The following is a 23,917-nucleotide window of genomic DNA, read 5'->3' on the forward strand; positions in this document are numbered from 1 at the left end:
CTGTCTACCCTTCCCCCAGACCACAATGGAAATTTCCGAGATGACATGACAGAGACGTGAGGCGGTCAGGAAGCAGAAAGGCTCAACAGATGAACTCTGGCTCTTGAAGCGTGGGGATTCTGTTGGAATGAAAACGCACAGTCGGGGATTTTCCAATTCAAGCCAAAGATTTATTACCCTAACAATATTTCTAATACAGATATCCAGGCTCAATCAATTTCCCTGAATGCCTGCTATTCAAACAGGGCTCACAGCAGGAACACAAAGATAAGAGTGCAGTTTCTTTCCCTTCCCAGGGATTTATACAATGTATTGATCAATATGTACTGTAAATTAAGATAGGAGGGTGAAGAATTCACCTGGTCAGTGGTCTTCCGTTACGTTGAACCCAAGAACGTTAGCTGATACGTCACCATCTGCCCAGAAAGAATCCACAACACATCCTGCAAACAGCCTCCCCCCACATCATGAGAGCCTGGCATCCACCTCCACAACCTATCCCCCCATGTGTCTGCTCCTCTAATCTGCAGTGGGGCCTCTCACATGTATGATGTATGATCTGATGAAAATGATTCTGAACCAGTTCTATGGGTTGTATAGTCTTCATTCTCTAGCTTCACTTTTTTCTTTTAGTTAACGCAAGAGGAACAAACTGTTTATAACTGCAACAGAAAACAGAAATTTTCCACTACAGATTTATTATGTCTGTGTCACATTGTATAGACAGACAGACAGACAGACAGACAGACAGACAGACAGACAGACAGACAGACAGACAGACAGACAGACAGACAGACAGACAGACAGATGCTCTTAGGTCAAGGCATCATTTGTTAAAACTAAATAATAACAAAATAAGAAAATAGTGCATCATTTGGTCGCTGAAAGACAAAAAGATACAATCAATTGTTTTACAAAAAAAGCATCATTTGTTGGGTAGTTGCCTCAGTCACTGAAATCAAGAAGTTACAGGTAGAAAAGAGTGGTTACACTTTTAAAACAAGCATATTAATAATAATAATGAATATGAATGAACACTAGGCAACCCCGACACCAGCTATTATCCAATTATATGAGCTAATACAGATGTGAAAATACAGATAATACAGATGTGACCAAAGCAAAGATCAAATATTTCATGTCATGATGGCAGCCAAAAGTATCCGTAGTTCTGACTCTCCAAAACAGTTTCTTCTTCTCTCCCAGCGCAGACCCAGCTAACAATTGCAATTTAAGATATATGTTGTTTTTTTCGAGTTTTTCTCAGAAAACTCTTTCATCTTCCTTTCATTTGAGCGCTCCGCCTTTTCCCATATGGACCTGTGCAACTCTAATTGAGAGACGGCATTAAGTGTTGCTGATCGATGTGACGTGAATAAATTCTGTCTGACAGTGACTGGAATCCATGTCTAAGAGGAAAAGGGTGAAAAGTTTAACTGCTGTTGAGCAGGAATCCCCAGTCAGGGGACCACAGCGTGTTTCTGAAAGGACATTTTTTTATTCAGCCAGTTGGAGTTCACACACAGTTTATGGGCTCGTATTTTTTTGCCTAACATAGGGAGAATTGCATTATTTTTCTTCTCTCTGGTGGACAAAGCCTTGATTCAGATGGCAGAGTGACAGCATGGAGGCGTGAGCAAAAAGCCTGATTAGATCAAACCCAAAGTGTCTTGGAGATTGAGTTAACCTGCAGCACTGTAAAAAAAAAAAACTCTCACAAAGGGATCTGAGCGCTCATTGGCGGCACCAAATCTCCATCTGTAGATAGATGTAATCCACCTGAAGTTTGTGTTATTACTTGAGTATAAGTATAGCAAGTATACCAGAATACCATGTGTATTTCGTGTAAGAAGTAACTGAATACTTCTTCAGACTAAGTTGGAACATATTAAGTTTAAAATACATAGAAAGTAAAAAGTAAATGTCCAATACACGGTCACTTTTCGTATAAGCTAAGTTGTTACACCCCTGTCTAGGGGCTTGTAAAAGGATGAACAAATTAAATACCACTACGACTCAAAAATTCTCACAAACAAACCCAGGCTTAAAAATAAGCTGGGAATTTATACACACAAAAACTCAAAACTATTAAAAAAAAAACAATAGACAAGGACCATAGCCTGTAGAGAAAAGTGTGAAAATGTTTGTCTGAGAAAAGTCTATAAAGTGTGTAGTGAGGACTTTTACAACCTTAAAACATCTCTAATCCTAGTTTGCAGATTGAATCTATCTGGGTTACTTTTAGAACGTAACTCCAGCGATAAATGGGGGAAACACTGCAATCGGGCATTTTGCATATACCTTAGGATATCAGAAGAGCATCAAAGATTAATATATAGCCATAATATACTCTGTGTAACCCTTGTGATATCCTAGGCACTTTAACGTGGGGAGTTGGGTCATCTAGACCCACTAGACAGTGCTCTGAACCTTTTTTTCTTCAATGAGTTGTGATCTTCACTGGTGTCCATGGATTACATAAAATCTTTCCACCTTTATCCCCCTTTGTCATGGTAGGGAGAACACGTCAATGTAAGGGTGGGGTCATCTAAGATAGCACAAGGGATAATAGTATTTTGTAGTACCCCTCAAATTTGAAGACTGCATTTTGTCCATTAAGATATTGTTGAGGCTGGGGCAACTACAAATATCATATTTTGTAACAATTAAGCGAAAGGCCGCTATCTTTAAAACTGGACGCCATTTTGGACTTTTCTTGTGGCAAGTGTGCTTTTCTGAAAGTGGGAATCCTGAGGTACATCCATGTCAAATTTGGTGTTTGTACCACAAAATGCAGTATTCAGTTAGTATATTTCCTACACAACATGTTCATGGTCTATTGTATACTTGTTATACTTATACTCAAGTATATTCAATACTACAGGATAAACGTCAAGGGTTTTTTTGTGAACAGGGGATTCTTGGGGGATACTTGTCCTTTTCCACAATATATCAACATTAAATTGAAATGTCTTTATTATCCATCAGAAATATGTTTCAAAACTTTCACACTTTTTTGACACATTTTGTGCCCAAATAAATCAACATTTTTAAAGAAATTTTGTAAACATCTTTTAGAAAGACATTTAAAATTTGAAGCCCAGGGAAGAACTTCTACATCTAAATGTTTCTAACTCATTAAAACTGGGTTGGGCTTGAAATAAACTTTGTTTTCTATTGCTGTATTGATAGTAATGTTTGTCTTCTTGCTGTGTAACCCTTGTGCTATCCTAGGCACTTTACCATTGGGAGTTGGGTCATCTAGACCCGCTAGACAGTGCGCTGAACCTTTTTTCTTCAATGATTTGTGATCTTCACTGGTGTCCATGGATTACATGAAATCTTTCCACCTTTATCCACCTTTGTCATGGTAGCGATAACACGTCAAAGTAAGGGTGGGGTCATCTAAGATAGCACAAGGGTTAATGGCAACAGCATTAACACTTCCATGGGAAAATATGTGAGCCTCATGTTATCCCATAGCTTAAAGTAGAGCCCAGAGCTGATGAGCTTTTATTGTCTCTGCATGAAGATATGAGCATATTTTCCAAATCTTCTTTGAAGCTGTTTCTCGTTTGGCTGGGAATGAAAAGGCCCCCAAACAGCAAACATCTGGCAGGCAGATTTGACGTATTTCAGAGGAATTTACTTTAAAAGATGATATTGTTAAAAACTATTAAAGTTGTTTTGATTTTTTTTAATTTAATTTAAAGATTACATCTCTATTAACTTTGAATACAAAGTTAGCACTAAAAAATAACCAAATTTGATATTGATTTTAAAATTTGACCGGAATGCAGCCTATTGAGACGACTATTGTACTGCGTTGTAATATAATGCTATAGAAATAAAATTGAATTGAATTTTCTTGTTACATTTTTCAGGACAATAACAACTATTTGATTATTTTAGTGTGTTTTGATTTGCAGTTTCTAATATTTGACTTATTAAATCATTATAAAGGTACATATTGTGCCTTATTACATCATTTTGGTTTGTCTCTTTGATTTGAAACTAATGAAATATCAGTGACAGGAGCTCCTCTCTGATATATTAAACCTGCAAACCACTGATAGTTTTTCCAAGTATGAAGAAGGAACAACCAGTAACAGGACGTGCATTCTTCTCCGGGGCACCTAAAAGGTTTCAGCGTTGCTTCGTTAGCAACTGATTCAAGCCATCTGACCGTGGAATTTAACCTCCAACCAAAACACACAAGGACATCAGAAAGTAACACACAGAATAAGTCATGCTAAAATATTTGCAACAATCATGACACAAACAAAGCCCTTTTAGCTTGTGTAAGAACGTCTGTAATTTCCCCAGTGGTACAATAAAGTTTTATTTCTTGTGCCAATCAAGTTGGTTATTAAAAGGACACATCTTAATTTTTCTTGCTGTTATTTTACACAAGTTCACAAACATCCCAGTTCATGTCACAGTTTTTATGATCTTTAAACTGGATTCAGACAAATACGAAAAATATAAAACCAGTCAGGACAGACAAAAAAAAAAAAAGAGTTTTCCAGACTCATAATCATTTTATAAACCTCCGTAGAGATCCTGCTGTTCGGAATGCGTGGCCCTCATCAATTACAGAGTCAGGAGAAAAGGAAAGATCAGCCAAAGTGCTCCACTTAGACACCATGTGAAAGCCAGAGCCTGGAGGCGATGCAAGAGTCAAAAACAGCTGCAGCAGAGCAGAGGTAAACGCCGCCGTCCAGGTTGGGCTCATAAATAGGATTGTAGTGGACACCCCGTGGTCGTGCTTCATCTTCCTCAGCTGGTCCTATGCAGCCTCTAGAAGATTAATCATCTGAGAAAAATGTGTCAGGGGAAGATAAGTTAACAAAAACCTCATGAGATCACATGAAAACATTTACTTATAGGAGCGTTCGAGGAGCGTTTGCCAATTTCAAGCAACAGAAGATTCTGCCGGCTGAATGATGCAAAGGTGGAATCACACATGACTGTCATCAGGGAGGCGTATCCGTCTTCACGTCCCGCAGCAGCCCTGGACTGCAGGGACCAGCTTCTTCTTTCTTACTGCGCATTCAGGCAAAGATTTAGCTCTACCAAAAAAATCTAAAAATTATTTTCATCTAGCATCTGGTGAAAAGGAATTTTGGGCATATAAATCAAGTAACGAAACCAAAACATGCATCAGGGATATTCAAAAGAAGTTTTGAAACGATTATGGGATGACTACAGTAAAGAATATCTTTTGTTTGAGCAATCTTCATGAAATTTCACACACACACCACCAGCTTTAGTCTACAATAACAAAATCTTGTTGACCTTTTCCAAAAAAAAGACTTTTAGTACCAGATACAAATTTTAACTGCTCCAGAGAATTTCAATCTATCGTGCCTAACTCGTTGAGCATCTTTGGGAAGGTACTTGGGACAAATGTTAATTTAAAAGTTTGTGGATTTTGAACAGCGTTACCATGGCGAGGTCGTGAAAGTGGCGTTTCCTGTTGCTCGCAAATTTTTTACTGAAATATTGTCCAAAAAAAAAAAATACATGAATATCTACCTCAAGCTGAACAAACATACAATATATAAACATGTTAGGAATGTGGGTGTGGTTAAAAAAAACCTCCGTTGCCAAGGAAATACAAAAGTTTACTTTAGCAGATTCTTCTAAAAATGACAAAGACCTGTTCGTCACCCCCAGGCAACCAAACCATAAAATGGTTGCTATGGAGATAAAACTAACAGAAAAGTCACCATTTTGAAAAAATGGCTGTAGCAGCCGCTCAGCCAGTGAGGGTGGATTAAAGGAGGTGTGAAGGTTGGGTGACACCTGCAGGCAATACGGCTTTTATATTTACAAAAAGGAGGATATTTGTGTCTTCAGCTCTTGATTGAGATGTGAAAAGACCTCTGGTATGGGGCACATGTGTAAACAGCATGACTCCAGCAAGAAGGCATCCAACTCCTGAAGAATAACCATTTACTGGATTAAATCCAGTGAAATCAGATTCATAGGGAAAATTGAACAATCTAAAACTTAGGAATCTGAGGAACAGAAGCAAACATTAAAGCTCAAACTAATTTTGGATTTGCAAAAACTAATTTAAATGTTTATTATTTGCTTGAAGGTGATTCCTCTTAAACCAGCTCACAGAAGAATGAATCCATCTTGGATTGGAAACACCTTCAGTGACCCTCCTTGACCTGCCACACATAACGCCGGAGTTTTACAGCAAATCTGCTTTTTCATTGTGTTTTCAGCCTTAAAGCATCTCACCAGAAAACACACATTACTGATAAATCATTCAATACCAGGGTGTTGACTCTAAAGTCAGCTTCGGATCTGCAAAGCATTTTGGGCCCTTTTAATTTTTTCTTCTACATTTTCAAAATATTTACATTGGACAGTTTAGCAATAATTTTATTAATGCCGTCACAAAGGTTCTGACGAATTGGTGGATAAATACCGGGGTAAATGGTTAAAAAACAAACTTTGACAAAGTGAAATCATGAAATAATACCTGAGACTCAAACTTACTTTCTTTGCGCAGGAAACATTTCCAAAGGCAGAAGCAGAGCGACATAACCAGCAGAGCTGCTACGGTGGTGACAGAGATCAGGATGGTCAGAGCTGTGCCAACTGGGAAGGAGAAGGAGACGATTCTGATCAGGAGAATTTATTATTAGACAGTTAAAAATGGAATATTGGTGCCAATTTGTGTGTCAATCTATTGCACACTGCTTTGTTTTCTCAACATTGCTTCTCCGTTGTCCTTGTAATCTACGATGAAGTTCAGTTGAGTGCGTTATGCTCTAACTTTTTTCTAATCTAATTGATGATTGAGGAAAAGTCAAACCTATATAAAAGCAAAGTATTGTGTACCGGTAAAAGACATCCATGTCTCTTATATTGTGAAACTGATTGTAAAGTATGAATAGGGGCAACCTTTAAATATGGACTTAGCTTTTTACCACAGATCTGGATTCAAACATTTGGAGTGAAGTTTTACTCCCACTGCGATAGTCTGTATAAAGTATCAAAGTCAAAAGCCTTAAATAACACATTTCTAATTCTTAATCTTGAGTGAAAACTTAACTGCAGTCATTGCTGAAGAAAATCACAGAATTTAAACTAGGACTCTGTTTGGCAGAATAACTAAATAAAGAGCAAAGTAATGGTTTTATTGGGAGGAATTTCGGCTCTTTCATCTTTATTACATTGAGGTTTTGGTGGTGCGTATGGTTTTGCAGCTCTTTGAAGATCTCAAAATACAGTTTTTGTCAACTTGAGATCCACTTCTTTTGTTTTTTAGCCATTCTTGTGTAGATGTGTGGCCATGATCACTTTATCATTGTGCTTTTGCATGATCCAGTTTCCAGTGAAGAGCTTTGCTTCGATGTTTGCATTTAGGCTCTCCTTAAAAAAGCAACAGAAGGAAAGCTGATAGTTTGTTACATAAAAAAGCCATGCCCCATATTTCTGTTTGGATCCACTTCATTATATTACTTATTTACCATATTTTAAAGACAACTTTATAACTTTTTAAATATCTGCATTTACTTGATCTTTTGAGGGACAGTCAACATTTGATTGTCATATTTTTTCCAAATACAGCTGGTATATAAGACTTTTACCTTTTACCTTGGAGACCAAGATAATCGTAAATTCATTTACATTGCACTGTTTTTTCCAGACCATTGTAGGAGGAAGATTAAAATATTGATGTGAATTCAAGCAAAAAAAGTAAATATAGTTTTAGAACAAAGTATACTTTCATATTTAGAGACATGGAGGGAACCTAAAGATCTTTAAAAAGTTTAAGCCCACCATCTTGTGGGGTCTAGATGACCCAACTCCCAATGTTAAAGTGCCTAGGATAGCACAAGGGTTAATCCAGCGGGGTTATTAGGGCACATTTACACTGCAGGTCTTATTCCCATCAGCAGTTAAAAGTCTTTGATTTACTGACTTTACTTGGATCCAGGGATACAAGAGTGAACCACAAATTAATCTGAAAACATGCAGATGCTTCATTAGACACTAGCCAATCTTTTTGTAAAATTTCCTGGCCAGAATTTGCCTGGTGCACCCAAGAGAACAGTTGATGGATCACATCGCCTTTTTCCCCCAAGGTTTCAGTCTTAGGTTAGCTCCAATTAGCATCAATTGAGAAGTAAATCCAAGTTAATTAAAGGTGTGAAAATTCCCTCCTGATTTTAGCAAAGTTGGACTGTGACAGTCCAATCGTGCAAACTCACTCTTAGTGTTCATGGATACAGCAATAGGCGTCTCGAGTCCTTTGTGATGCACCAAACATTTCACGGACACGTCCTTCAGTAGCCCTGACCGAACGGTCAGCGTGCTGACGGTCAGGGTGGTCCCGTCATCCTGGAGAACCTGCGTGTTCAGCGGGGCGCCCATGGTGCGGTTGTCTGTTTCCACGTTCCACACAATCTCCACAGGTGGCCGAGACACAGAGGTGCAGTTGGCCTCAATCACACCTGGGGAGGTGGTCTTGTAGCTCACTTGAGGTTTTGGAAGGACTGCAAAAAGTAGAGCGAACCCTTTTAGTGTTTATAAAATGCACAACCTGAAAAGATCTAAAAGTGTTGAAAGTGAAAAATCGTGATTAAAATAAAGCCGCAACCATAAAACAGAAAATTAAACCTTCGGATTTTCTTGGCAACAAAGGATTTTTGTTAACCACGCCCACTTTTTAAGATGTTCATACCGTATGGCATATCATTTTGTTCAGCTTGACTCAGGGATTCGTGTATTACATTTTTCAAAATAATCCGGAAAAAAATCTGCAAGCAATAGATGAACACCACTTTTGTGAGCTTGCCATGCTTTTCTCCGAATGATGTTTGAGGAGTTATGAGGAAATGATAGATCAAAATACATACCATTATGTAAATCTGAAGCTGATGTATGAGGATGTTTTTATTGGAAAAAATGTAATCTCCCTGAGGTCAAAGGTCAACAACACTTTGGTTACCGTTGTAGACTTAACCTGGTGGCGTTTGTGTTAAAAAAGATCTTTTCCCCATGTTGCTCGAAAATTTGAAAATAACCAAATTTCCCACTTAGCCACAAAATGGTTACCAAGTCATAGATCCAGAGGCCATCCCATAATGAACCCATAACTTTTAACCCCATAAGACATTTTGTCCCCACTCATTCTTTTGATGGTTTCTCCCACTGTGATTGCTTTTTTTTGGGTGGTGGTGGTAGTGTAAAGTGTGTGCAAATATTCGCTCAAAGGCGCAGTAAAAAAAGAAAAATTGCCAAAACAATGTGGTCCGGCTGTGGCATGGACTGAAAGATGAAGCGTGGTGTTTTTCTGTAGGGCGTGGTGAGGAAAATGTTTCAAAACAAACAAATCAAACCCCTTTTTTTCAGGAAACGTTATTGTATCTGTATGCTGATACTTGGGATAATATCTTCAGTTCCCCAGACTAGTTAAAATATGTGAATTCCTGCATTGATGCATAAATCTGTTACTGTTTAATTCCCGGCGCCCTGACAGGAATGCGCTGCACTGGAACTAAGAGGATTTTTGTTGGCAGGTTCACGTTTCGCCACAGATATTTGCAGATATTTGGTGTTCATGCTTTCATAACTTCTCAACAGCTTTTGGGATTTCAGCCCCCCCTGTACTGGATCATGCAGGATAGTAACAATCCTCAGCTCATAACAGGGTAAAAGTACAAGGAAATACTTTGCCTTATATAACAGTAGATTCCAAAGACGATGCACACACAATGATAGGAATTTAATCTGTCGAAATAAAACGTTTTTGGGAAGCTTTCAAAAATCACATTTTTTCTGGAAGAGTTAAAAATGTTAAATTATAAAGAGGTTCTAAAGGAAAAAAAAGTCCTTATTTGAGAGTTTAAACCTTTAACAGTAGTAAAACTGAAATATTGATGCCATTTCAGTCAGACAACTCTTGCAGTAAGAAATATTTATTTGACATTTTTCCACATTCTTTAAGTTGGCATTCACATATTTTCGTTTGGCATAAGGCTCCGTTCAATTCCATAAAACTTCCATAAAATTCCATAAAATTTCCATAAAACTTTCGGGTAACAAAACCCCCCTTTACGGAGCCCACAGGTGGAAGCCGGGGAGGAGGGTGGGGCGAAGAATGAGCGCTGAAGGTAAGAAAGAATGAACAACTGCGCACCTGGCTTAAATAAGACGCTGAGCAGGTGAGTTAATTAACTGAACCGCCCTGGGGTATTTACCTGAAAACACTGCTTCGAGTATCTGCCCGAAATACGATAAATCGTCATTTCAGTCAGACAACTCTTGCAGTAAGAAATATTTATTTGACATTTTTCCACATTCTTTAAGTTGGCATTCACATATTTTCGTTTGGCATAAGGCTCCGTTCAATTCCATAAAACTTCCATAAAATTCCATAAAATTTCCATAAAACTTTCGGGTAACAAAACCCCCAACACTAAAATCATCCAGAAGAAGAGAAAATGTGAATGTATAATCAGTGTGTAATAAAATGGGGTGTGTTTTCGGCAGCATTCCATTTTCATTTCATTTCCCAGTATGACTGCTATGTGTGACCCGGCACCATTGACCGTTTGGGCCGCCCCCGTTCGAGTACAGCGCCACGAAGGGAACATGCTATCTAGTGGATCTGCTATGTGTGACCCGGCACCATTGACCGTTTGGGCCGCCCCCGTTCGAGTACAGCGCCACGAAGGGAACATGCTATCTAGTGGATCTGCTATGTGTGACCCGGCACCATTGACCGTTTGGGCCGCCCCCGTTCGAGTACAGCGCCACGAAGGGAACATGCTAACTAGTGGATCTACTATGTGTGACCCGGCACCATTGACCGTTGGGCCGCCCCCGTTCGAGTACAGCGCCACGAAGGGAACATGCTATCTAGTGGATTTGCTATGTGTGACCCGGCACCATTGACCGTTGGGCCGCCCCCGTTCGAGTACAGCGCCACGAAGGGGACATGCTATCTAGTGGATCTGCTATGTGTGACCCGGCACCATTGACCGTTGGGCCGCCCCGTTCGAGTACAGCGCCACGAAGGGGACATGCTATCTAGTGGATCTGCTATGTGTGACCCGGCACCATTGACCGTAGGGTCGCTCCCGTTCGTGGAAACCACTAGAGGAAGATACTATCTGAAAGAGAGAGGGAAAGAAATAAAAGGGGAGCCAACATAAAATTACTTATACGTGATCTTAGAACGTAAGCTCACTTCCGCAAAACGCTGTGCAGAACTATAATTTAAACCGCCAAACAACCCGTATGATACACTAACTTAACATCCAATCCAAAGCTTCCGATGGCGTATGACATGCTTAACAGCCATTATTGGAACTTCTATTAAACCAAGAACAAGTTTGATGGCCATAAACTCTTCCATTTTTGGCAACTATATATACACGCGCTTAAGTAACATCCATTATTTCGAAGCTCCCAACGACAGTACCACGAACGAGCTTAATAGCCATAATTTTCTCCATTTGGCATACCAATTATAAGCGCTCAAGGAACATCCATATAATGAGGTTCCATCCCAATATTAAGAACGAGTTCAACGCCCATAATTACTATGCTTCTTTGGCATACTACAAACAAATGAGCTTAAGAACCAGATTCGAGCTCCTCGCAGACTATGATACAACTTAGAGCAACCTAAATTTTGAGGCTTCCACCTGGCTATAATTTGCTTTTAACATCTATAATCGAAGAATTTACATTCATTCTGCGGTTGACATTGATTAATTAATTCAGTCAGAAGGGTTATTGGAATGCAGAGGAGGTCCAACGCCCCGTCACTTTCAGTGCAGCAATAGGTACGTCGAGCAGTCATCGTTGCAGCACCAGATCAAGGGAATGCATGGGTGACATCATTTCCTGGAAACGGAGAAGCTGATCGGGGCGTAGGTGTTCGCAGGCTCAGGATGCGATGCATAGATAAAAACAAAGCAGTATTAGTCTTGACAAGAATATATAAATAACCCAGAAACTGATCAGTTTCAAAATGATTGAGATAAATTAAATAACAGTGCTTTTAAAAAACAAATCTGAGAAAGTGAAATTTAGTAGATAGTAAAGGTAAAGACCCATTGTGGATTTATCGCACCCTAGGAACCACCATAATTACAAATTCCAACAGTGAAATGATAGTGAAATATATAACCTGCACGAAATCTTAACACCAATTTTTTATATATTCCAATGATGAGAAAAGTAACCTTTGACAGTTTCAGAGGGACGCACCTTCAGGAGGCCATCGAGGAGTAGTAGATGGGAAGAGTAGCCAAGGAGATTTGTAGATGAGGAAGGTCAACATCCCACGTGGCAAAGGATTACAGCTCGGCTGGATTTGATGCCTTGTAATTGATATAAGTGGTTCTCAAATTTTTTTAATTAGCCAAGGGCGACTGGATACTGCAAAAGAGAACTTGAGAGCCATGAGGGATCATAGGTTTTGATAGTATTTTTTGCTAGACTGAACCTTAAGCATTTAGAGGCGGAGTATAACAAGCCTCTAAATGGGGATGCATCTAGCAGAGTGCCATCTGCTTAAAAAAAAAAAAGCAGATAGAAGACTGACTTGCGGACACAAGATTTAACTCTTGAACTAAGCTTGAGAGCGCAAGTGATATATATTTCCTACGGTCAGGGTAGAAGTTGCTCAAGGTGTTATTTAAACATTAACCAAGTCAACCGATGACACAATACTATCATTTAATATTGAAACAGCCTTAATATAATCTCCAAGGATGAAATAACCAGACGACCCCTTAAGAACCATCAGAGCCGTAGGTTCTGGCGGCCGGACAAACACAAACCACTCTTCTTAAATCCTTTTCCCCCAAACCAGAAGGCGCAGACTCAGGAGAACAAGTGGAGGGAGCCTGAAGACACAACAGGTATCACAAAACCACTCCAGGCATGGAGAGGGAAAGATCAAACAAAACACGAAAATCCAGAACAGGAACACGTGGCCCAGGATCGAACAACCCAGAACAAGAACACAAGATGAACGGATGACCATAGGACCAAAGCTACAGCAAATGTCAGGTGGCCCAATCATTGACGAATCATATCCAACCAAAATTTGAATAAACGACATGCTGCACAAAAGCTAGAGATGACATAATGGGGAGAGACAAGCATCAATGAACCACCCAAATCTATAGAAGAAAAAGAAATCCGGACGGGTGGAGGACCGTACATTATAGATAACGTGGAAACCCAATTTTTGAAAATAATTTTAATTTTTTTTTTTTTTTTTTTTTTTTTTTTTTTCACAGAGATTCAAAAGACCAGGGATACAGAGGAAAGTTGGCCACCAAGAAATCATCGATAACATGCAAAATGAAGGGCACCCATCGCCTACAAATATCCAGTACAGGGCGATAAAGTCGATTTTATGAGGACTGCCACGACAACGGAAAGGTAAAACCGGCAAACACCTCGAGCGCCAACTGAAGGCCAAGAGACGCAACTGAGAGGCATAGAGGCAGAACAGTGAGACCATCAGTGACAGTAATCCTCAGCCTTATATCGCGTTCGGAGGAAAATCGTGGAGACAGCATGGGGAGCTGAAGAAAATGTATACTAATCCTGAAGGCGCATGGGGAACCAGGCCACTGATGCCCAGAAGATTAACTGCGAGGCGCTAACAGGTCCAGATCAAGTCACGTCAACCTGAACACTTCCTAGGGGCCACCCTCAGTGGCGGCTTTGAAAACGATGCCCCGGAAGAATCCATCACATAGCCCCCACAAACCTCCAACCAAACTAGAGAGAGAATAACAAATTAACTGTCCAGCCGAGAAAACAAGGCCGCGACGAGACCGACACACTCACTAATGCGGCCGACGCAAGTCCCTGAGGACAGGGCAGGACCCACTGGGGTACACAGAGCGGGGAAAAAACAGGCGAAGCAGAACCAGATGCAGAACGTGCGGGGGCAATGAACGAGGAACGCTGAGTGAATAAAATGAGCCATAGACGCTGCATAAGAGAGACCAATCATAGGGAAAAATGTCCACAGAGCAGAGACGGGTCCAAGAGACACTGATTCACATTCTAACTAACCAGCAGCTACAACAACGAAGAAAACAAACAGAAGAAACGCCATAATAATAAAGCCAGCATCAAATTAAAGATAAGATTTACACACAGCTCCCAAAGAACAAATGAGCAACAGAAAACAAATGCTAAAAGCCACGATAAATTCAGCCAGCATGAGAAACTTGTCCAAACGAGGACTGCCAGCCTTCACAACCACAGAAAGGACCCCACAACCCCTGAAAAAAACAACCGGACGACACAGAACTACGCAGCAGAAAAGGAATCAGAAGCGCATCATGAAGGACCCGGAGTCAAAACCACAATTCCCAGGGTCCTTAGGGGCGTGACGTCACCGAAGTAAACAGGAAGTGAGACGCAGCCATAGAAAACTACACGGGAAAAGTATTGCATGACGCTCACCGTGGATAATTGGGGTGACCACGGCAGACGAGACGACCCGGACTACCCCTGATCGGGGGGCACGGACATCCAGAACATCGCGGAAAGCACACCCCTTGCAGATGCACGCGACTGCGGCGAAACGAACGCGCTGTGCGCCGTCAGCCGCCCGCGGATCGGAGGAGAAATTAAGGAGAGCAGACGCGGCGAAACGAAAACCCCACATCAGAAAGATGGGGATCATCCATCCGAAGGACGTGGGAACACAGCAAGACGCCGAAAGAGACGGAGACCCGAGGCCTCGGAGACCGGCGAAGAATGAGCGCTGAAGGTAAGAAAGAATGAACAACTGCGCACCTGGCTTAAATAAGACGCTGAGCAGGTGAGTTAATTAACTGAACCGCCCTGGGGTATTTACCTGAAAACACTGCTTCGAGTATCTGCCCGAAATACGATAAATCGTCATTTCATGTAAAACCATCACCACAGTTCAAATGGGACATCTTGTCATGTCGTAATGTGTTGTTGCCATCAGTGCTAATGCAGGGGCTGCAAAAGATTTCACTTGCTTTCATTCAACCCTATTGCAGTAACTACCTTTATGTCCTCTCACATCCGAACTTTAGCCTTCTTTTAGGCATTGTTGCTGGGTTTTCCTCATGTGAGTTGACTGGTTTCTAGCTTTTTGTTAGCGTTCTGATCAGGTTCACCTCTTAGGTCTAAAACGACATGATTCATAATTAGCAAAGTCGCCCTCTGATTTGGCTTTTATCATTTGTACATTTTTACTCTACCTCTTCAAAGTATTAGCTACAGCATTTCCTTCCATTTCATGTCTGTCCTTTGATTGTTGTTGCTTTGAATCTATTGTGCTTTATGACTTTTTATTGTTTTAATTCATGTTTATGTCAAGCAGCTTGTGTTCTACAGCATGTTGATGAAAGGTGCTCTACAAATCAAGTGATTGGTTTGATTTGATTCGTTTGATCGATTGATTTTAATGACTGATTTGATTGAGGATGAGATTCCAGTGCAGAAACCATCCTGTTTTTTCAAAAAAGGTTCACTATATCTGAAGTCCACAAAGTAGGACTACAGATGTTTCAATGCAGTAAAATTCATCGCTACACACATTTTTAAGTTTTTCTATCTTGGTTGAACTCTCAAATTTCAAACTTTTGTGGAGAAATTCATCCAGTATTATAGAATGAAACCAAATATCTGCTCTCGTTCTAAGATTTATGTAACTTTGGCGAGCTGGTGCTGCATACACAGCGACTGTACAGGAGACGCAGCATAATAGAGATTGATTTATAAGATCAACAGCCAATCAGGATGCAGAACACAGTGCACTGTAGAGAAAGAGAGAAGGCATTTAAAACTGCACGAAAAAACAAACACACAAAACAGTTAGACCACTAAAGGTGAACCACGATACAGCGAGGGAACGCTTTCCTGTGATAAGAAGTGAGACTATAGACCGCTAGAGTCTAAAGTTAAGACCAAGTTTAACTGCTTCATTGCTTCTGAAGCAACAAATCTGACTGTTTGAAGCTATTTTGAGATTGAGAAGATGCAGATAAAGTCACTAAATACTTGTAATTTATCTTACACAGTCAAGATTATTTATTGAAGTTTTCTGTTGTTCGATGATGTTGGTGGAAATGGGAGGGGCTTAGGAGGGTCACCGGAAGCGGAGGCGAGGAAGGTGAAGGATTTTTAGTACTTGGGTCAACAGTCCAGAACAACGATGTTAACAGGCCGAAACAAGAGAAAGACATCAAGTTGACAACAAAACTAAAAGAACGGTGTAGAGGACTGTGATGGGAGCAGCCATGTTGTCGGTTTAGAGCCTGCAAGCTGAGCCAGAGTTAGAGCAGAGATGATGCTGAGGTTCTCTCTGAGAGAGAGCAGCATGGATAGAATCAGGAATGGAGCCATCAGAGCAAAAGCTCCTGGAGCATGTTCTGGAGATAAATGCAGGGAAGCAGACTGACAGACAGACAGTGATGTTCCTAAAAGAACGCTGAGGTCGGAGCTACCGAGAGACCTATGGATGACCAAAGAGGAGCTTCATGGATGTAGAGGAGGAGGACACGATTATGGCTCATATGAGTGAGGAAGATGAAGAGGAGTGGGTTGAGTTGAAGCAGATTTTCACTGTGGTGACCCTTAAAACGAGAAGTCAAAGTTTGAAAACAAGAGCACGAGCAAACATGGAAGCAAACCCAAAAGCATGACGTCATTCACATAGAAGGTTGTGGAAGATTCCTGCTGAAAAAATTAAATCTGTTCCTGTCTTAACACATGGGGACACCTATAGCACTGTGGAGTTCAAAGGCAAACAAAAGCACATCTGTTTCTTGGAATTACTAGGATAGAAGGGCATTAGGAGAAAAGTGAAAACGCAAAAAGGAGAACAAAGAGCAGCAGACAAAGCACAGAGGAAACCCTGTCTGCTGTGGACACTGCCACAGTCATGAAGCAAGATCTCACTCCCTGCCTCCATCATTCTTTCTTTCCAAAGCTCCATTCTTCACATGGACAAACTTGCTCTGTGTTTGTGTAAATGGGCTCCACGGTCTTGGTGCTTTAAAACATTAAACAGCTAGAATCTTAAGAAAACATCAGCATTCCAGTTTAAATCCTCGGGTTGCCGGTCTCTCCTGTCTGCAAAGTCCAGGTTAAGGCATGAAAATCAGACACTTGTGTTTTTTTCCTCTTGTTCTGATAGATTAAATCACAAGTTCACCAGTAAAAATGCACTTTTACACTAAATTACACAAAAAATGTGAGACTTGATCACTGTTTTAAAATTTGCTGAGGCTTCCTCCTATTTTCACTGATCACTTTCAAGAACTTCCAGACTGCCTGCAGTAAAAATAAAGACTTGTAATGCAAAATCAAACATAGTTTGGTGAGACTAAAGTGATGCAGTTCACGTGTTTTAAAAATAGTGGGGGCAGATTTTTTTCTCTCTCTCGTTTTTTATACGCTTAGTGTTTAACATTAAATCTTTGTGTAAAATCACAGATAAAGTGGACTGTAGTAGAAACCATTGTGGAGAAAGATCAAAAAGTGAAAATAAAGAAACATTGATTGCTAAATTGAGCACGGTTTGTTTTTGTAGTTTTGAGATTTGGAGGGGGAAAATGCGGAGTAAAACTCCAAAAAAACCTCCTGAAACTCTTTCCATTTGACACACTGCAAGTCAGAATTCTGATAAATAAGTCAGAATTCCCTCTTGGTTTTATTTATAATTTTGTCGTTTGTAGCCAAAATCCAAAAAACCTGTGTTGATATTTAAGGAAATGTCAGCAGTTTATTAGAAATTTGTCTCTGAGTTGCGTGCGGGACCCTTAATGCAGACAAGCCCTGCCTCCCCTTTCCTCTCCCCACCAGTGAAAGCACTGAGCACGGAGCTATCAGCCTGCCCAGCGAATATTCAATGACAAAAATACGCTCTTTTTAAAATGTTTTTTTGTTTCATTTATTCCTCATTCACAAGGATTTGAATAAAGAAATGCTCACAAATGCAATTTTTATCTTCATTTTATTTTAATATTTGTCCTCCATAATCAGAAAAATGCCATAAGAGCATGTTAACAAAAACACGATTTTCATAGGAGTGAGTGTAAGCTCATAATTGTCTCTCTGAGGATTTATTGATATTGTTGTGAATCAAGGACAGATGAAAAAATACAGTTTAAAAAGAGCTTATCTGTGACGCTCCCTGCTCTGAGCTCTCAGCAGTGGGGAGGAGAAGGTGAGACGGCGCTTGTCTTTATCAAGGGTCCCGCCCACAACTCAGAGACAAATTTCTAATGAACTACTGACAATCTGCAGAAACTATGTCCTAGAAAACAACAGATTTTTATTTTTTATTTTGGCTAAAAACAGTATTATCATAATGAAAAACGCTTTGAAAAGAGCCCAAAAGATGACAGGAGTGGGACCGTTCTGTGTGGAGTTTGCATGTTTTCCCCGTGCATGCGTGCGTTTTTTCCGGGTGCTCTGGTTTACTCCCACAGTCCAGAAACATGCTTCATAGGGGTGGTTGGTTACTCTAGTGTCCCTAGATGTGCATGTGTGAATGACTGTGAGAGTGATTGTGTGACCCTGGGACCAACTGGCAACCAGTCCAGGGTGTACCCCGCCTTTGCCCAACAGTAGCTGGGACAGGCTCCGCCCACCCCATGACACCAAAAGGGATATGGCAGGTTGAGAAAAAGAGGAATGGATGAATGCATTCCTCAAATCGGACAAAATAATTATAAACTGGCAGTGTGCACATCAGCCAACACAGATAGGAGCTTAAACGTGAATCAAAATAGACATTTACCGTAGGTGGAGAGACAAACAGTGGAGCTCTTTGGTCCATCAAGGTGTGTTTCAAATAGGCAGGTGTAGCAGCCCTCATCTTTGATAGTAACAGGCTGGATGGTGAGCTCACTGTCTGACAGTGATGCAGTGAGCCACACTCTTCCCTGATACTGCGGCTCGATCATGGGGTCGCTCCGCTTCGCAAACGATGCCACGTCTGTGAGGTCGCCAAGCGCAGAGGTGTGTCGCCACACGACCTGCTGCACCTTTTCAGGCAAAGCATAGGAGCATGACAGAGAGGCCTTCTTCCCACTCACTGCTGTTTTGTTTCTCTCAGAGGTGACTTGGGCTGTGGGGGGGTGAAAGAGAGTACAAACAATGAGGAGGGCTGGGTGATGTTATTCAGAAACACGATGAGGAGAGCAGCCTGTGGAATCTGCAGCAGCTGTTTCTGTTTAGGAGGACAAGCGCTTCTCTCTGTGCCACGGCGCCCTTTATTAACATGACTGGCGGAGCCTCAGCAGGCTCATGAGGTTAAGTTCAGAATTTAACTGTGGTCAGGGGCAGCACATATCTTCAGTTTGAGCGGTTGGGTGCAAAGGGCAGGCATCCAAAAATCAGTCATGAAACAGAAATGATTTTTAAAAAAAAGCAAGTTTGGAGGAAAAATGTGGAAACATGGATTTCACAACCCAATGTGGAGAAAGCAGAACACAGGGATTCCCATGTCTTTCTGATAGCACAAGTCATGACCCTAGAGAAGTACTTCAAAGACCCACTTTGATGATAAATGTCTTTTTTGGTGTTTTAAACATGTTCTTGTGGCATTTCTCTGATGATGGAGGACATTTATAAGCTAAAAATGTCATTCAGAGAATATCTTTATTCAAATTGTTGTGTTTTAAGAGCAGAAGATAAAATGTTGTTCGAAAAAGAGCTTATTTGTGATGTAGAAACTACGCTGGACGGGTCACAAGCTCCCTGCTCCGCTCCACTCCCAGCTTGCCAGCTCAGACGAGCTCAGACGAGCTGGCAAGCTGGTTCGCTCAGATATTGGCTTCCCCTCCCTCGGAAGGGGGGCGGGGTTGCTCTGTGCCAACAGTCCCGTCCTCAACTTAGAGGTGAATTTCTAATAAACTCCTGCCACTCTGGAGAAACTAGGTCCTAGAAAACAATAGAGTTTTTTTTAGATTTTGGCCAAAAATGGCATAATCCTAATTTAAAGACAACTGGGAATGCTTTAAAAATAGATCAAAAGATGATCAGAGTGGGTCTTTAACTTCTAGGAGACATCTTGACCCAAACATTAATGCATTTTTTTCAAAGAAAAAAGATGCTTATGCATTAGGGCTGATCACTTTCTATTAACAAAAGCGTGAAGCATCGTTAACTTTAGTAGGTGTCTAACCCTTAGAAAAGTTTCTGGTATTAATAACATGAAAATATATTTTTTTGACTCTGTGGGTTATCTTACACTTTTACTGACAGCTTTAAACATAATTGTCAGGATTTTTAACCTGTGAAATAGCAAAGGCTAATTGATATTTGTATAATGTAAAGCAGAGGTTTAATCTTATGCTTTAAATAGATGAGGGCTCTTCAGCTGTTCTGTCTTTTTTCGCTCAGTCCGGCTTCATGTCCTTCACTGGCTTTAAGATTTCTACGTCACAATAACAAAGATTTTCATGAGGCAGAAAAAAAAAAGGTTCATGTTAAAGCCCCCCCGCCAATCCTCTTTTGATATATTTTCAAACTTTTTTTAGTAGTCTTTTAACTATAATTATGCTCTTTTGAGAGAAAATCAAAAAACCTGTGTTGTTTGCGTCTGAACTTTGGGTGGGACCTTTGATGTGGAGCAAACCTGACCCCACTTCCCCTCCCTGATGCTGAGAGCTCTCTGTTTACATTCTCTCCTGCTACCTTCCAGCCACACACAACCCTAACCTTGCATTATTGGTGCAACAAAAACGGTGAGCAATACTGGAGCTACCCAGCCGTACAGTTTTGAGCCAAATGCCAGCTCAGACGAGGAAAACTAAGACGTACTTGGATCCATTTGTCTACAAATTTACAGTATGCATCAGAATGAAGCGGAGTGGGAAACCTGTGGTCCACTCAGTGTATTTTCTACATTACAAATATGCTCTTTTCAAGCAACAATTTTTCTTTTGTTTCTGATTCGCGATTTGAATGAAGTAATATTCAGAAATGCAATTTTAAGCTCTTTTACTTATTATTTGTTCTCTATTATCAGAAAATGCCACAAGAACATGTTAAACACGTCAAAAACTCCATTTTTATCAGAGTGAGTCTTCACAATTTTGACTCTTATTTTTAGGTTAACTTATGGTTTTAAATCATCCTAAACAGTGGCAAAATTACAAAATGCATGTTTTAATTCCTTCATGCTGTATATCCCAAATTGACAACGTACCGTTTAATCCACCTTGGATGGAAAAACTATCTATCTCTCTATCTCTCTATCTATCTATCTATCTATCTATCTATCTATCTATCTATCTATCTATCTATCTATCTATCTATCTATCTATCTATCTATCTATCTATCTATCTATCTATCTAATCTATCTATCTATCTATCTATCTATCTATCTATCTATCTATCTATCTATCTATCTATCTATCTATCTATCTATCTATCTATCTATCTATCTATCTATCTATCTATCTATCTATCTATCTATCTATCTATCTATCTATCCATCTATCCATCTATCCATCTATCCATCTATCCATCCATCCATCCATCCATCCCTCTCTCTCTCTCTCTCTCTCTCTGTCTCTGTCTGAAGTTGTCTGAAGAAGCACAATATATACATAAGATACTTGGAACCAAATTCAGGCATTAAGGGGCTAGACCTTGAACTTTGGTGGATGAACTTAATTTAAAAGAATAAAAACAAAGTGAACAAAAATGTCTAGTTTCCAGACACACTGCCTGCTAGCAAAACCTTTATAAACAGTTATAGAGAGTAATGGCACACTTTTAATTATCCTATCTGATTAGTTTTGATTTATGATCTTATGATCTTTTTTGTTTGCTTGTTGATTCTTAATACAAGAACGCTTGCTTAAACTCTTGGCTTCCCCATCATGTGTGGTTTGATTGCTGACAGACCCCAATTTAGATGGAAACCTGGCAGAATATTGATCAATAGTTTCCATTGTTACCTGTAACGGTGAGGCACGTCTGTCCCTGCTTTGAGCCAGAACGCTGTAGCTCGAATATGCAGGTGTAGCAGCCTTCATCCCGGAAGCTCACCCTGCGGATGATGATCGTCGAGACGTCCTTGGGCGAGGCGGCAAGTTCCACATGCTGCTGTCCACTCACACTGTCCTTGTTTCCCGGCTGATATTCCAGCAAGGTCTGGTTCTGGACGTCCAGCCAGCGTACCTGCTTTAAGACTTCAGCACGATCCCTGGAAATGGTGCAAGTCAGGGTGAAGGGCTTTCCCACAGGAGCGTTCACCTGACCAGGTGCGGTTACTCTGCCTGGAACATCCACCACTATGTTACATAGGACAGAAAGCTGGTCTAGTTTCATATTTTCCCTCTTAGTTGGATTTAGGATACTCACATTGTCGCTGCCCAACCAACAGAAGGAGTAAACACACCTGCAGACTGTTCCAACAAGATGCCGGGATCATCTTCTTCTCTGCTCAAGGCCAAGACCAAGAGGAGATTTTATGATTCTATTAGCCTTTCCAAAGTGAAATCATCAGCTTCTTTGACTGGTGCTCCAACTCTGCATGACTTCTGAAAAGCTAACCCCGTTTCACCTTCATGCAGAGTAGACTTTGCTCCTGAAATAACCCAGAAATGCACCGAAGGGCTCCAAAAGACAATTTTCACATTGTTTTAAAATAAAGTTTGGATTGGATAAAGAATGTAAGACTGGCACAAAGTGTTTTTTTTCATAAAATTATTAAACAAATAAAACAAGTATAAATACGGTATATTTTCCTTTGGTTTCATAATTATTGGTTGCAAAACCCCATAAAACAGTTATACTGTTTTACAATTTAGGCTAAGAGCACAATTTTGGCAAACAAATAGTTATTTTTAAAGACAATTATCAATAAAATATCACTCAAAACACTTTACAGGGTGTAAAGCTACATTCAATTAAAAACATACATGTAATAACAGGATAGTTTACCAAGCTAATGATTAAATATCAGATTTTACTTAATCTTCTTTATTAAAATTTTAAGTAAGGATACTAAATCCACCCAATTTTTTTCTTTTGGTTTTAGTTGAATGTGTATTCAGTAAAATAAAAACTCACCTTTTAAGTTCTGAAAAGTTAAAGCCAAAAAGAGTTTTTGAGATGATCTACCTCCTTAACATCTTTTGCATCCCAATGATTATGATCCAGCAGCCTTTGGGCACATGAAAAAGGCAAGAAGGCAGTTGCATTCATCAAATCTTCTCTTCTTTCCACGCCACAAACTCAAAGAAGGCTGATCTGAACGGAAGGAGCTGAGAATGAGGACAGAATGAGTGTTCACAGCACTTAGGGGACTTTTTAGCCCTCTGCTGGTGACACGTAGACACTGCGTCCAGAATGAGATGAGTCTGTGGAGCTGCAGTGGATTAACAAGGTTTTGGAGGACATGATCTTAATTAAAAATGAGAAATAACTAAAAAAATAGAGAGGTTGTTCGTTTTGAACTACAGCCATTACTATGACTCCAAAACAAAACATTTTCTATAATGAATACAGCAATTTATTTATAGGTCGTAAGCTTATCTGTACAAGAAAAACAGAGGTCAGCCACATAGAAAGATTGCCAAACAAATATAATGATGACGCAAGAAGGAAAAAAGCCCAATAACGATTCATTCATATTGATATTTTTTATAGCATACGGTCTATTTGAATGGGCTAAAGATAGCTCAAATAAAACAAACAAATGTGAAAAAAGGCAAAATGGATGTATTAAAGCAACCAAATAAAATAATATTTATATTTAATATTATAAGTAATAATAAAAAATATTTATCGTAATATTAGTAATATTTGTTTTTAGATATTTATAGATATTTATGTTTTTTTTTTAATTTTTATCTTGGTATTTATTCTTATCCTTTTTTTATTTTATTTACTTTTAATTAC

At 39.9% G+C, this 23,917-nt stretch overlaps 1 protein-coding gene across 2 annotated transcripts; it reads right to left on the bottom strand.

Annotated features, from left to right (window-relative positions):
* Positions 1–4,290: 4,290 nt before the first annotated feature.
* On the bottom strand, positions 4,291–23,387 carry LOC101175036 (OX-2 membrane glycoprotein). 2 transcript variants are annotated; one of them, XM_004081972.4, is made up of 7 exons: positions 23,087–23,387; positions 22,376–22,453; positions 21,970–22,305; positions 18,797–19,126; positions 8,238–8,522; positions 6,517–6,618; positions 4,291–4,816 (listed from the first exon to the last, which is right to left on the bottom strand). In XM_004081972.4, the coding sequence occupies exons 2-7, from the start codon at positions 22,443–22,445 to the stop codon at positions 4,809–4,811; spliced, it is 1,131 nt and encodes a 376-aa protein (XP_004082020.1). In that variant the 5' UTR covers positions 22,446–22,453; positions 23,087–23,387; the 3' UTR covers positions 4,291–4,808. The 2 variants fall into 2 exon arrangements, with proteins under 2 accessions (XP_004082020.1, XP_011488230.1); XM_011489928.3 differs by having other exon boundaries at positions 21,970–22,290; positions 23,087–23,368.
* Positions 23,388–23,917: the final 530 nt, after the last annotated feature.

This window comes from Oryzias latipes, chromosome 21 (assembly GCF_002234675.1).
Source record: "Oryzias latipes chromosome 21, ASM223467v1".
In the NCBI taxonomy this organism is placed as follows: Eukaryota; Metazoa; Chordata; class Actinopteri; order Beloniformes; family Adrianichthyidae; genus Oryzias; species Oryzias latipes.

What these genes read in the sequence shown, in the direction of transcription:
- LOC101175036 (XM_004081972.4), bottom strand. Translation starts at nt 22,445, where the DNA reads ATGATCCCGGCATCTTGTTGGAACAGTCTGCAGGTGTGTTTACTCCTT. An exon ending in GACGTGCCTCACCGTTACAG is followed by an intron (nt 19,127 to 21,969) that starts GTAACAATGGAA and finishes ACCCCCCCACAG; the next exon opens with CCCAAGTCACCTCTGAGAGA. An exon ending in TGTATCCATGAACACTAAGA is followed by an intron (nt 6,619 to 8,237) that starts GTGAGTTTGCAC and finishes TCTCCTTCCCAG; the next exon opens with TTGGCACAGCTCTGACCATC.